This window comes from Oncorhynchus kisutch, linkage group LG5 (assembly GCF_002021735.2).
Source record: "Oncorhynchus kisutch isolate 150728-3 linkage group LG5, Okis_V2, whole genome shotgun sequence".
In the NCBI taxonomy this organism is placed as follows: domain Eukaryota; kingdom Metazoa; phylum Chordata; class Actinopteri; order Salmoniformes; family Salmonidae; genus Oncorhynchus; species Oncorhynchus kisutch.
The window spans coordinates 40,622,340-40,637,606 of NC_034178.2; the positions used below are offsets into that span (position 1 = coordinate 40,622,340).

The 15,267-nt window shown below is 45.1% G+C and overlaps 1 protein-coding gene across 1 annotated transcript in view; it reads right to left on the reverse strand.

Annotated features, from left to right (window-relative positions):
* The window catches only part of LOC109891532 (plexin-A2), a 61,481-nt gene that overhangs the window by 9,991 nt on the left and 36,223 nt on the right, over window positions 1–15,267 (reverse strand). Inside the window, exons 6-20 of the mRNA XM_031825070.1 lie at window positions 11,379–11,502; window positions 11,077–11,230; window positions 10,807–10,903; window positions 7,858–7,972; window positions 7,488–7,688; window positions 6,840–6,936; window positions 6,307–6,506; window positions 5,447–5,598; window positions 4,217–4,334; window positions 3,930–4,066; window positions 2,420–2,587; window positions 1,528–1,621; window positions 1,130–1,369; window positions 870–1,013; window positions 73–307 (exon numbers count right to left, since the gene is read on the reverse strand). Of these exons, the coding sequence (XP_031680930.1) occupies window positions 73–307; window positions 870–1,013; window positions 1,130–1,369; window positions 1,528–1,621; window positions 2,420–2,587; window positions 3,930–4,066; window positions 4,217–4,334; window positions 5,447–5,598; window positions 6,307–6,506; window positions 6,840–6,936; window positions 7,488–7,688; window positions 7,858–7,972; window positions 10,807–10,903; window positions 11,077–11,230; window positions 11,379–11,502 (2,276 nt within the window). The remainder of the gene's footprint in view (window positions 1–72; window positions 308–869; window positions 1,014–1,129; window positions 1,370–1,527; window positions 1,622–2,419; window positions 2,588–3,929; window positions 4,067–4,216; window positions 4,335–5,446; window positions 5,599–6,306; window positions 6,507–6,839; window positions 6,937–7,487; window positions 7,689–7,857; window positions 7,973–10,806; window positions 10,904–11,076; window positions 11,231–11,378; window positions 11,503–15,267) is intronic.

Consider the following 15,267-nt stretch of genomic DNA (forward strand, 5'->3'; position numbering starts at 1 on the left):
TGGATTAGCATTTTATTGTTCTCTTGTATGGGCAGTTGAGATTGTCTGATAACATGTGCTGGTCAGATTCACCTTCCTTGCACTCCAGAGCCACTCGCGACTCCAGGTTGTCCATCTGCATCTGCAGGCGTTTGAGAGTGAGGTCATTCTCGTGCGACTTGCGTCTGTAGGCCAATAGGACGATGAAGACGATGATGAGCAGCAGGCCTCCTCCAGCCGTGATGCTGAAGATGGCGGGGAGGGTGAGCAGGCTGTCTGAGCGGATGTGGACTGCACCAGGAGAGATGTGGAGACCACCCACCTGGACCTGTACATAGACAATAAACCATAAACACACGTGTACATAGGCCCTCATGCAAAATGTAACACATAGATAAACTATACTGATCAATACTTTCCTTTTTATATGTTTGTTTGACCTTGGCCAAGCTGCATTTGACTTAAAGTCCAAGTGCAGTAAAAATTCAGTTTTCCGGTGTTTTGTATCATATTATATAGCAGCTAATGAAAAGAACAGTGTAAAAGTCTGAAATAATTTGATCAGTGTTATTTCCATCCAGTTGCTGGTTGAAAATACAATCTACTCAAGAACTTCTAATCAGCAGGTTTTGCATGGGTGGAGTTTTGGCTTGCTTGGTGACATCACCAAGTGGCAAATAAGTTAATAGACCGATAATAAAGAGAGTTCCAAACCAACCTGTCTACCATTAACAGATAGTTTTCAGTTTTCCCCTCCCCATTCAGACCACTCACAGACTGTCTTATCAAAATTCTTCCTTAATTGTTACACAGAAATTATTTGATACAAAAACGTCTGCTTTGGGCCTTTAATAGTTTATCTAGAACTGGACTTCGACAGACAAACTGACCAGGACTTTGTGCCGGCCTGTGAGGTTGGGTGGCTCACAGAGGAGCTGTGTGTCAGAGACGGTGAGGGAACAGGGTGTGTCCCCGATCAGAACAGTGTAGTTCAACCTGGCCCCTCCAGATGCCGAGGGCACCAGGTTACGCCCCTGCAACACAGAGAGGGAAACCCCACATCCGTCAGGTCAGTAGATAGAACTCCTCATCTTATGACAGTACTGCTACAGAGTTATGGGCTGCTTTAGGTTGGGCTGGGTGGTCCCACCTTGAGTATGATGGGAGAGCCAGGTTTCTGCTCCAGCACCCCAGACAAGCTGAGGGGCTCTAGGTAAGGGTTGGGGTAGTAGATGAAACTGGTGCTGTTGTAGGTGAGCAGGGCCTGCACGTTGTTGAAGACAAAACCAAACTCCTCCACGTGTTTCACTGACTCCTGCTCCGGTGTGTACTCTGCCTTCAGGGAGGGAGCAAAGCAGCTTATCGTGGTGGTGTTGAGCACCTTACACACCTGGGGAGAGATCCAAGGACAGAGACAGACAAGAACAAATAAATAATTGTCAACACTTTTGAAATGACAATTAGAATTGGCCACCATTTCTCAGGACTAGACAATATACAGGACAGGGGAAAGAGATACAGTAATATGTTATCAGTGGACAGACTCACGTTGACAGACTCGTGACCGGCATACTTGACCCTGACCCTCGGCTCCTGCACCACATCTAGGTTGGTCCCCGTCACCATCAGGGTAGTGTGTCCACTAGAAAACACAACACATACACCATTTTACACCTCCATATTGGCCACTGAATAGGTGATCCGGGAGATAAACGGCAGTTTCCTCTTCCTGTCGTCATCAAAATCACCTGATATGTATTGAATTTTACTTTTTTCAGCATAAATGCATCTTTGGTACCAGGAAAACATTGAACTGTTCTGGCCAGTTAGAGCCAAGTGGAACGGTTCTGCTAGCTGGCTTCCTGTTTATTCATCTATCAGGTATCCAAGACGGGCATTTCCTGAATGCTACCTGATTGTGTTATATGTATTAACACAAACAAACTAACCCTGTTATCACTTGGTCTACATGTAGAGCTCAGAATAAAATGAGACCGATCTGAAGAGAAGAGAGAAACTAAATGGAAAAGTGGAACATCTGTCTAGTTAGCTTGAGATGGATCCAGTCATTGCCACACTTCAAAGGATACCTAAGCTTTGGTGGCCACATGGTGTGACTGCACACAGATGATGAGACGATGGGACTTTAATTATAAGTCTGTGAAATCCTCTGTCAGTTGACTTAGTAGAAAGCCACTAGCCACTCCACTGCACAACTTCTCCCTGGCTGGCTGTTTCTGTGTCCTCGAGTCACACCCCGCACTGCACCAACTATCATGCATAATCTTTGACAGGAAGGCCAGCAGAGCAGGTTGCTGTGGTGCCTTGCATCTTCACTCACCTTATCCCTCAGTAATATACAGCTGAACCAAATGGGGGAAAAACATCAATAGTTTATTCAAATATCAGTTTATTCTTTGCTGGGTGGGGGTTACTGTACCTAGTGATGCTCCACTCTGGCTCGATGCGCTGGACTGTGGGATCCTCAATGTACTCAAAGCTCAGGTTTCCTGGCACCTTGGCCAGATCCACAATGAGGCTGACCTGCACCAGGCCAGCGCCAGTCACAGAGGGTGCCGAGAAACACACAATCTCCGACATGGTCCGTCTGGGAAAACCAACAGGGAAAACCAACAGGGAATACCAACAAGGTTCAATTCCTTTGATTCTGTCTGTGCCTACTCTTTACCGCATGGGAATCTTAACTCTACTACAGTGAGTTATGCACATTACCATGCAGGGGGAGGGAGCATTACTGTCTGCCTCTTCCTCAGTAGAGACACGTTACAGAGGAAAAGTGGTAATTAGAGGATTTATAGCTAATGGTTCCTCTTCTTCACCATACTGACTCTCACAACGAGGCCTTTTTGATCTTTAAAGGTCCAAAACAGTCTTTTTTCTCTCATTCTCAAATAGCAACTCTTCTGGGTAACAATTAAGTACCTTCTGGGATTGTTTTAAATTAAAATGGTCAAAAATAAACATAAATGGCTTCTTAGCAATTTCCCAATAAATCATTTCTTATTCATTTTCTTGGTCTACTAACTAAATTAATGCCTGGTGCTGTTACCAGGCAGGCCAAAACTCCATCCCACCAATTTCAGGGAGTATTTTCAAACAGCTCTTACACTAAAAGAGCATTATCATAATTAATACAACCTCATAGTGTGGAAAAATACACTGTATATACAAAAGCATATATACAAAAGTATATATGCAAATGAGAGGATTCGGCTATTTCAGCCACACCCGTTGCTGACAGGTGTATAAAATCGAGCATATAGCCATCTAATCTCCACAGACAAATATTGGCAGTAGAATGGCCTTACTAAAGACTATGGCATCCTCTGACTTTCAATGTGGAACCATCATAAGATGCCACCTTTCCAACAAATCAGTTTGTCAAATTTCTGCCCTGCTAGAGCTGCTCCGGTCAAATGTAAGTGCTGTTATTGTGAGGTGGAAACTTCTAGGAGCAACAACGGCTCAGCAGCGAAGTGGTAGGCCACACAAGCTCACAGAACGGAACCACCGAGTGCTGAAGCGCGTAGTGAGTCAAAAACGTCTGTCCTCATTTGCAACACTCACTACCGAGTTCCAAACTGCTTCTGGAAGCAACTTCAGCACAAGAACTGTTCGTCAGGAGCTTTATGAAATCGGTTTCCATGGCCGAGCAGCTGCACAGAAGCCTAAGATCACCATACAAAATGTCAAGTGTTGGTTGGAGTGGTGTAAAGGGTGTCTTCATTGGACTCTGGAGCAGTGGAAACGCGTTGAAACAGTTCAACAGAAGAATCTGGGAAAATCACATATTTAACTGCACAGGACCTTTTAAAATTGGTCCCGAAAAAATAAGAGTAGGCACTTTCATCAAGTCCCCACTTTTATATAAGGATCTTTGTAGGAGCTTCTGTAGAGGGTTCTCTTTTGGCCTTCTCCTCTGTACTCACCTGTACAGCTCACAGGTCTGGTTTCCAAAGGTAACATTCACTCTGCTACCAGCACCCAGGTTCTCCCCCACGATGGTGACCTTAGTTCCGCCAGACTCAGGCCCTCGGCCAGGGGTCAGTCCCACCAGGTTAGAGGTCTGGGAAAAGAGCATTTTCTCAATATTCCACATGGCATGTTACTTTGTCAACTCTGTTGTCGATGACTCATATGATAGTCTATGAGAACAAATTGTTCCAGAACAATAATAATGAAGTAGAGAGATGTGTACTATGTATGCATATCATACCACAAAGGAGTAGAGCTGGGAGGACTGAGTTCGTAGTTCTGGTCTACATTCACCAACACACAGCTGGACTGGACCAGGTGCCCTTCCCTGAGACGTAGAGTCCATCTCACACACAATCCTGTCAAGTCACAGACACACAGAGAGGGAGAGGGAGAGGGAGAGGGAGGGAGAGGGAGAGGGAGAGGGAGAGGGAGAGGGAGAGGGAGAGGGAGAGAGAGAGAGAGAGAGAGAGAGAGAGAGAGAGACTACTGTATGCTTATTGTTATTGTTGAATGTATGGTTATTTTGACACTTGGTTATTGTTGTCACTGTTGTCCTGTTGACAATTTCGACATTAATAAGCTTTGGCAATATGTACATTGTTACGTCGTGCCAATAAAGCAAAATGAATTGAGGGAGAGGGAGAGGGAGAGAGAGAGAGAACTTTGCTGTACACGTTTTTCAAGTGAACAGAAAGTGCTATTTTCTGTTGGTCTCTCCATTCAATGTGATTGTGGCAGACTTTCAAAGTAGTGGTAGGTCAATATGGAAGGCCATCGTTCTTCCTAATGGAAAACCAATAGCACCAATAGAATAGCAATGTTAAACTACACCCCATCTCTACCACCCACCATTAACTCGGGCACCATGGCAACAGTGTGTTCTCCATAAATTTGTTTCTCGTGTCAGGTCAATAAGATAAAGTATGCAATGAATAAGTCCTTGTAAAACTGACCTACAGTAAAAATAATGGTTGTAATACCATGCTTTAAAGCACTGTGTGGGGCCTAAATGAGCAGTCCCATAAATGTCTTAGGGATTAACCTTTCACCTGACAATAACAGGACCCAATGAATCCTCTTCTCGCCCCCCTCTGCTATGTCGGGCGAGTTTTCCAATTTTCTGCTGGCATGTTTCTTTATACAAGGATATAAATAAGGTGCCCTCAGCCATGGACCAATTGAATGACATGGCTGTGAGAGAAACCCATGGCTAACAGATTGTCCCTGCAGTCAGTGACATGCAGCGCATTTCAATTACAGCGGTGCCGTCAGCATCACGAAGACACACAAAACAGCTCTGCTCTCCACTCCTCAGTACACTAAAGCAAGCCAATGCAAACTGTTTATCTCTATCTCTATCATTGGTTGTAATCTTTGTGTGTGCGTGTGTGTGTGTGTCTTTGCGTGTAAGTGCCTGAGTTTGTGCATGCATGTGTGTCTGGGTGCTTCTGTACGTGTTGGTTCTTACTGTTCTGCAGTGATGTAGCCCTCTTCCTGTGGAGTGCAATGTACCCCTGCCACCTCCACGTTCCCCAACAGTTCTGAGAAGGACAGGCCCAGGTTCATTCCCTGTATGGTGACCAGTGTCCCCCCCTCTGGAGGCCCTGCCACTGGACTCACCTACAGGGAGGAGACAGTGGCATGGAGAAGTGCGAGACTTGTGTTTGAAAGTGAGAGGATAAAATAATAGGTAGAAAACATATCAATCAGAAATCATGCGGTTGAAATAGAGCCTTTAAGTAATATTCCATGCGTAGGCCCTGTAGCAGCACTGCATCACTATGTACAAAGATAATTATTCAGAAGCTCTCCTTAAAATGGTTTGACCACACAAACACCCCTCAGGTCTGTAGTGCAGCTCTATCCCTGTTCCCAGCAGCAGGCAGTAGCAGTCCGGGTCTGAATCAATTCCCTCCCAGACTGCCACTGAAACACTAATAATGTGACAGGGACTTCAAAGGCTTGCGGCTCTTTGAAGTGGGAGCATTAGTTATATGTCTGTCTGACCCACTGTGTCTCTTGTAATAAAGAAGGAGTTAGGGCCAAAAAGACTCACAAAATAGGCTGCATAGTGCACGGCTCATGGCTGCATTCATTTGGTTGCAGAGATAATGTATGTGGCACTCGCTGTGTCTCGTAATAGTCCTTCCTTAATTGTGTTCTACTGATTTGAAGGAGGATATGATGCTCATGTCTAAGGACTGATCCCAGTGTTTTTACTGGTTATTTCTGAGAAGGCCTCTTATTACTAAGGCCCTATGATGGATAATGATGAAGGTTAAAGTAGAGGTTTGCAGGAAAAGGTAAGGGTCTCACTGATTAACTAACCTCGGTGATGCGTGGGTTGGTACACTTGACATTCCTGCCGGACAGGTTGAGCCAGCGGCTGGCGTAGGGGCTGATGGGTGAACAGTGCTGCTTCATGGTGCAACGGCCTTCTCCACTGCACCAGCCACACTGGAACTTCCTCTCGGCCCTCAGACACATGCCACAACTGTCCCGCTGGGCACCACACTTATACAGGTGCACTGTGGGATAGAGGAGGACCGCAGTTGAATTATATTCAGTGCGTGTATATTTCACAGTATTTAGATAATGAATGCCACTATTCTACAACCAAATACATAATGGAAAGAGTTCTAACAGTCAGAAACCAAAAATGGTAAACACAAAAGTTCACCCTTCACTCTCACAGCACAAATGATTGGCCTTACTAATAACACAGTAGAGCGTGAGTGCCATGTGAACTTTATCTGAAGGCAGAGGGAAAGCTTTGACGTGGGCTAGACCCCATTCATCCCAACAGAGTGACTGTTTTCCACTCCTCAGCAATTGCAGGCAATGATGGATGGCACAGGCACCTTTAATCTTCTCGGGATTGTCGATGATGAAATTGCCGTTCCAAACGATAGAAAGGTCCACCGCCAGGTCACTGATCTTTACACCCTCATAGATGTACTGAGAGAGAGAGAGAGAGAGAGAGAGAGAGATGAGGCTTTTAACCACCTGTCATTTCTGTGATCACTATCTGCTCCTCTACCCTGGGACTTGCCCATATTGGGACAGGACTCTGCGGGGACTAGAGAGGCTGTTCATTGGACGTGAGAGAGGAGAGTGAGGTATAGATACATTAAAATGTCATGTAGTCTGTTTAGCCCTGTCTGCCACTCTTCCTCACTCAACTATCTGAGAAGTTGGTCTCCACTGAAACTTGAGTCTCAAGGGAAGCACAAGGACCTAGATGTATGTATGTTTGAATGACACGGACATGTTAGGTTTCAGACATAATTTAGATGTCTGTTTTAGTCCTTCCACTGCAGACAACCTACTTCTAATTTTATAGAGACACCGCATGACAGATCATTTCAGTGGGATGAGATCAGATTCAGATTACGCTCAGACTACCTCAGATGTAATTCACTACACTAGAGATAATGGTCCTGGATAATGCACAGCCAGGTTGAGGCTGGTCCCAGCGGGAGTGTTAGAGAGGGTCACACAGTGCGTACCGAGCTGTTCTGACACTGCACACTGGAGCTGTTAAAGCGCAGGGCGGTGACGCGGTGGTTGTTTCCCTGGACGTGGAGCACACACTCGTAACCCCGCTGGCCAGACTGGGGTTGGGGAAGGTTCCGGGCCCTCAAGGTGATGGGTCTCACCTCCCCTGCTGGGATCAGGATCTCTCCAGAGTGCAGCAGCTGGGGGCAGTCCTGTAGAACGTACGCCAGGAGTCAAAGGTCAGACATCAAAAAGCTTCTATCAAGGTCCATTCAATTATAAAGAAAGATTAAACACTGGTTAATGTAAACATGTGTTAATGTGTATTATAGAGACAAAATTGTTAATCTAGTGTTTGTTAATCCATAGCCATGCAGCTACCTCTGAGGCATTGACCCGGCCCTCCTGAAAGGAGCAGCTGGAGGGGTTGTGAGTACACAGGTTGCGGTATTTACACCAGTGGCAGCGGAAGGTACTGTTCACACAGGACAGACACCTGCAGGGCAAAGACAGAGGGAGGGACAGATGGACACGTTACAGACATCATATGACCAACCAGCCAACAGACATCCAAATGCTTCCACACTCTGTGGCCAAAACACATGATCTTAGTATGTCTCTAATGATCCATCCAAGATGCAGTGCATGAAGAGAGCATAGTTAGTTTCCTCAACATTGTACCACTAGCGCATAATTTTAATACAGCAGTGTTTCAGAAAGGCCACGAGCAACAGTAAGTCAGTATGTTCTGTAACAGCTCTGTATTAATAGAACTGGCCTGCCAGGCCGTTTCAAACACAGGATAATTAATCACGGAGGCTGATGTGATGCTGCTGTGCTGTGTGAGGCAAAAAAGGGAGGGGAGAGAAGGGGGAGGCTGTTTAGACTGACATATTAATCACACTATAGACCAGAGAGGGTCGCTAGCTGCTAATGGACACCTCATTCTGATGAATTGGATGTGATGAGGCTTTGTACTGCATTTATATTATAGTAATATGTTAAAGTTGACCTGAATGTACCTGCCAGAGAGCTACACTACTTCACCAAAAGTATGTGGACACCTGCTCATTGAACATCTCATTCCAAAATCATGGGCATTAATATGGAGTTGGTCCCTCCTTTGGTGGTATAACAGCCTCCACTCTTCTGGGAAGGCTTTCCACTTGATGTTGGAACATTGCTGCGGGGACTTGCTTCCATTCAGCCACAAGAGCATTAGTGAGGTCGGGCACTGATGTTGGGTGATTAAGCCTAGCTCTCAGTCGGCATTCCAATTAATTCCAAATGTCTTCGATGGAGTTGAGGTCAGGGCTCTGTGCAGGGCAGCCAAGTTCTTCCACACCGATCTCGACAAACCGATTCTGTATGGACCTCCCTTTGTGCACAGGGTCATTGTCATGCTGAAACAGGATAGCGCCTTCGCCAAACTGTTGCCACAAAGTTGGGAGCACAGAGTCCTCTAGAATGTCAGTGTACGCTGTAGTGTTAATATTTCCCTTCACTGGAACTAAGGCCCCTGCCCGAACAATGAAAAACAGCCCCAGATAATTATTCCTCCTCGCACTATGCATTGAGGCAGGTAGCATTCCCCTGGCATCCGCCAAACCCAGATTAGTCCGTCGGACTGCCAGATGGTAAAGTGTGATTCATCACTCCTGAGAACGAGTTGTCACTGCTCCAGAGTCCAATGGTGGCGAGCTTTACACCGCTCCAGCCGACGCTTGACATTTTGCATGGTGATCTTAGGCTTCTGTGCGGCTGCTCGGGCATGGAAACCCATTTAATGAAGCTCCCGACGAACAGTTCTTGTACTGACGTTGCTTCCAGAGGTAGTTTGGGACTCAGTAGTGAGTGTTGCAACCAAGGACAGATGCCTCTGTACTCAGTGGTTCCGTTCTGTGAGCATTTTCTGTGAGCATCTGTGGCCTACTACTTCGCGGCTGAGCCGTTGTTGCTCCTAGATGTTTCCACTTCACATTAACAGCACTTACAGTTGATTGGGGCAGCTCTAGCAGGGCAGAAATTTGGCAGACTGACTTGTTGGAAAGGTGGCATCCTATGACGATACCACGTTGAAAGCCACTGAGCTCTTCATTAAGGCCATCCTACTGTCAATGTTTGTCTATGGAGATTGCATGGCTGTGTGCTGGATTTGATACCTCTGTCAGCAATGGGTGTGGCTGACATAGCCGAATCTACTCATTTGAAGGGATGTCCATATACTTTTGTATATACTCTACTGTTCAAAAGTTTGGAGTCACTTAGAAATTGTAGCTGGAAATGGCTGATTTTGTATGGAATAACTACATAGGCGTCCAGAGGCCCATTCTCAGCAATCATCACTCCTGTGATCCAATGGCAAGTTATGTTAGTTAATCCAAGATTGTCATTTTAAAAGGCTAATTGTTCATTAGAAAACCCTTTTGCAATTATGTTAGCACAGCTGAAAACTGTTGTCCTGATTAAATAAGCAATAAAACTGGCCTTCTTTTGACTAGTTGAGTATCTGGAGCATCAGCATTTGTGGGTTTGATTACAGGCTCAAAATGGCCAGGAACAAATAACTTTCTTCTGAAACTCGTCAGTCTATTCTTGTTCTGAGAAATGAAGGCTATTCCATGCAAGACATTGTCAAGAAACTGAAGATCTCGTACAGTGATGTGTATTACTCCCTTCACAGAACAGCGTAAACTGGCACTAACCAGAATAGAAAGAGGAGTGGGGATGCTATTTAATGACGCTGCCAGGGTCCTCCCACTCCTCTTTCTATTCTGGTTAGATCCAGTTTTTGTTCTACAAATAAGGTTCAAGAAAACTTAAAGCTGATTTACCTAACTCAGTAGAGACCAAAGGAATTTCCATAGTTAGCCATCCTTAAGACCGGGTGTGGTAACTAGTATGTCTAAAGTTTAGTTTTGATGGTAGGTACAGTGGGACTTTTTGTAAAATAGCTTTATAAATGATAACGTAGCAATGTATCAACCTACATGACATCAAAGAGGACCAACCAACCTTCTGGTAGATGATGCAGTGATGAGTACTAAAATTGTCACCTGTAATAAAGCGTAGTGCACTATGATAAACTGCATAATCTAGTTGATGATCCCTGATGTACACTGTTCCTCAGGGAACCATTCTAGAAACACTAAGTAGAACCAAATAAGCTAACAATGCGGGGTTGACTGCCTAAGGTTGACCTGAATTTAGAGGTTACCTGCCTGCCTGTACTTAAGTGGGGTTGCGTACATCAATGCCCTTAATGAGGTTGTACTCTACTATCTATTGAATGGATCAGATCATGTGTGGGCCGGGGGGTGTTGTACTCACGTGTGATGCATGCTGCAGTTATAGAACTTGACCTCTGTACTGCCCAGCATTTGACCTGTCTCCTTGGAGTTCAGACGCAGCTCCACACTCAACCAGTCTGATAGATGGGGGGGGGGGTATATTTATGAGTATATTTATGGATTTCCAGGTTTTTGGTTATACAGTGCTTAACTTTATTTAGGCTGTTGGTCCTCTGAAAAAGAGGTCACATCTGTATCACTGAGGAACACAGAGAAATAGGTTATATACTGGAGCTATATCTTTTCTCACCTTGTCCTTCAGGTATGTGTGGGACCTCCTTGCCAGACGGGGACAGACACATGACTCTGTTGCCGTTGACATGACCCTCCATCTCCGCCTGCTCTCCAAAGGCACAGCTAATCCCAGCTGAGAGGTCAGGCACGTTGCTCACCTCCAATAGGAGCTATAGCAGAGGAGGAGAGAGGGATAGCTGGTTTGGAACTGTCTGGTCTGTCATGAAAAACTCAGGACCACGTCACCAACATCAACTCAAAACATGTAAGAATCAGTTTGATCAGAAGAAAAGAACGAATGGTTAAGACTTGACTCACGGGAACACTGTGTGCTGACACGGCAATGCTGTCTGGGTGAGCGATAATCTTCACACAACGTTCGATATCAGTGGCGAACCGGAAAGGCTCCTCTGCTCTCTGACACCGGTCTCTTCTGGCACACCTATGGATGGGAACCAGGACATTATTCAAAATGTTAAGGGACATCTTAACAACATTGCTGCAATGTCAAAGCAATTGAGGTCAACTAAGGAAAGTGAGCCCATATCAGTGTGATTGGATTGTTCTGGATTGTTGTAAGATGGGATAAATTGTGTTTTATGTTGGGGTTATATAATCAGTCTCTTTAAATGAGAAATTGTGATAGCTTGGGACGTGGAGATTTAGAAAATGCACACAAACACAAAAAAAAGCATTTAAGACATTGAGAGGATCTCAAGGTTGCATCTCTCAGCGATCACGCTTCCTCTTGATGAGGATTTGACAATAGAGCGGGTCTCTCTTTTACATTTGTAATGCCCACTGCGGGATGAGACGGTGCTTAATGAACTCTCAGATGTTGTCGAGGGTGACATCTCATGAGAGCCTTCAAAGCGCACAGAGACCTCAACTGTAATTACAAGACAATGAAGGCAGAATGGATGGTTGTTGTTCCTACCGTCTCCTTGATACAGCCTGTACCCACAGGGAGAATAGACACTAACTTCTTGGCCTCTCATTAATTGAAGTGCCTCTGGACAGCCATTTCATCCCAGACGCCCTTTCATTCCCTTTTATCTCATTTCCCCCTCCATGTCATGTCTGATAGAGCTGTTTGTTCTCCTGTCCTAGCCCCTTAGACATTAACCCACCACACACACTCTTCTGTAGGTCACATGGGGTTTACCTCCACATGTTTTGGGTGGGCATATACAGTGATTGCATGTTGCATTTTCTAACTCCCTGTTTTACTCTTGAGAGACAAGTTGAGTATTTAATTCAGGCAGTATAAGCTATATAGTGAATAGTAGCTCATGGAAGTTGCATGCATACAGGTATAATACTGGGACTTGGAGTGGAAACTGCACTAAAGTAAACAAATGACGAGTACCAAAACAAAAATATAAATGCAACATTTTACGGAGTTATAGAGTATATAAGGAAATCAGTCAATTGAAATAAATAAATGAGGGCCTAATCTATGGATTTCACATGTGTGGGATTAAAGATACCTTAAAAAATATATATAAGGGCGTGGATCAGAAAACCATTCAGTATCTAGTGTGACCACCAAATGCCTCATGCAGCGCGACACATCTCCTTCGCATAGAGTTGATCAGGCTATTGATTGTGGCCTGTGGAATGTTGTCCCACTCCTCTTCAATGGCTGTGGGAAGTTGCTGGATATTGGCAGGAACTGGAACATGCTGTCGTACATCAATCAATCACATCAATCCAGAGGATAACAAACATGCTCAATGGGTGACATGTCTGGTGAATATGCAGGCCATGGAAGAACTGGGACATCTGTGAAGAGCACACTTCTACAGCGTGCCAGTGGCCATCGAAGGTGGGCATTTGTCCACTGAAGTCGGTTATGATGCCGAACAGCAAGACCCTGGTGAGGACGATGAACACGCAGATGAGCTTCCCTGAGCTCATCAGCTTCTCTCAATCAATCCCTATCCCAGTCTGCTGTTCCCACATGCTTCAAAAGGGCCACCATTGTTCCTGTTCCCAAGAAAGCTAAGGTAACTGAGCTAAATGACTATCGTCCCTTAGCACTCACTTCCGTCATCATGAAGTGCTTTGAGAGACTCGTCAAGGATCTTATCACCTCCACCCTACCTGACACCCTAGACCGTCTCCAATTTGCTTACCGCTCCAATTGGTCCACAGATGACGCAATCGCAATCCCACTGCACACTGCCCTAACCCATCTGGGCAAGAGGAATACTTATGTAAGAATGCTGTTCATCGATTACAGCTCAGCATTTAACACCATTGCACCCTCCAAACTCGTCATTAAGCTCAAGACCCTGGGTCTCGACCCCGCCCTGTGCAACTGGGTCCTGGACTTTCTGACGGGCCGCCCCCAGGTGGTGAAGGTAGGAAACAAGATCTCCAACCCGCTGATCCTCAACACTGGGGCCCCACAAGGGTGCGTTCTCAGCCGTCTCCTGTACTCCCTGTTCACCCATGACTGCGAGGCCATGCGCGCCTCCAACTCAATCATCAAGTTTGCAGACGACACTACAGTTGTAGGCTTGATTACTAACAACGACAAGACGGCCTACAGGGAGGAGGTGAGGGCCCTTGGAGTGTGGTGTCAGGAAAATAACACTCAAACTCAACGTCAACAAAACAAAGGAGATGATCGTGGACTTCAGGAAACAGCAGAGGGAGCACCCCCCTATCCACATTGACGGGACAGTAGTGGAGAAGGTGGAAAGTTTTAAGTTCCTCGGCGTACACCTAAAACCCTCACAAACATTTACAAATACACAATCGAGAGCATCCTGTTGGGCTGTATCACCGCCTGGTACGGCAACTGCCCTCAACCACAAGGCTCTCCAGAGGGTAGTGTGATCTGCACAACGCATCACCGGGGGAAAACTACCTGCCCTCCAGGACACCTACAGCACCCGATGTCACAGAAAGGCCAAAAAGATCATCAAGGACAACAATCACCCAAGCCAATGCCTGTTCACCCCGCTATCTTCCAGAAGACGAGGTCAGTACAGGTGCATCGAAGCTGGGACCAAGAGACTGAAAAACAGCTTCTATCTCAAGGCCATCACTGTTAAACAGCCATCACTAACATTGAGTGGCTGCTGCCAACATACTTACTCAAATCTCTAGCCACTTTATTAATAAAAAATTGGATGTAAAAAATGTATCACTAGTCAATTTAAACAATGCCACTTTATATAATGTTTACATACCCTACATTACTCATCTCATATGTATATACTGTATTCTATACCATCTACTGCATCTTCCCTGTGCCGCATGCCATCGCTCATCCATATGTTTAAATGTACATATTCTTATTCATCCCTTCACATTTGTGTGTATAAGGTAGTTGTTGTGAAATTGTTAGATTACTTATTAGATATTACTGCATGGTCGGAACTAGAAGCACTCGCATTAACATCTGCTAACCATGTGTACAGTGCCTTGCGAAAGTATTCGGCCCCCTTGAACTTTGCGACCTTTTGCCACATTTCAGGCTTCAAACATAAAGATATAAAACTGTATTTTTTTTGTGAAGAATCAACAACAAGTGGGACACAATCATGAAGTGGAACGACATTTATTGGATATTTCAAACGTTTTTAACAAATCAAAAACTGAAAAATTGGGCGTGCAAAATTATTCAGCCCCTTTACTTTCAGTGCAGCAAACTCTCTCCAGAAGTTCAGTGAGGATCTCTGAATGATCCAATGTTGACCTAAATGACTAATGATGATAAATACAATCCACCTGTGTGTAATCAAGTCTCTGTATAAATGCACCTGCACTGTGATAGTCTCAAAGGTCCGTTAAAAGCAAAGAGAGCATCATGAAGAACAAGGAACACACCAGGCAGGTCAGAGATACTGTTGTGAAGAAGTTTAAAGCCGGATTTGGATACAAAAATATTTCCCAAGCTTTAAACATCCCAAGGAGCACTGTGCAAGCGATAATATTGAAATGGAAGGAGTATCAGACCACTGCAAATCTACCAAGACCTGGCCGTCCCTCTAAACTTTCAGCTCATACAAGGAGAAGACTGATCAGAGATGCAGCCAAGAGGCCCATGATCACTCTGGATGAACTGCAGAGATCTACAGCTGAGGTGGGAGACTCTGTCCATAGGACAACAATCAGTCGTATATTGCACAAATCTGGCCTTTATGGAAGAGTGGCAAGAAGAAAGCCATTTCTTAAAGATATCCATAAAAAG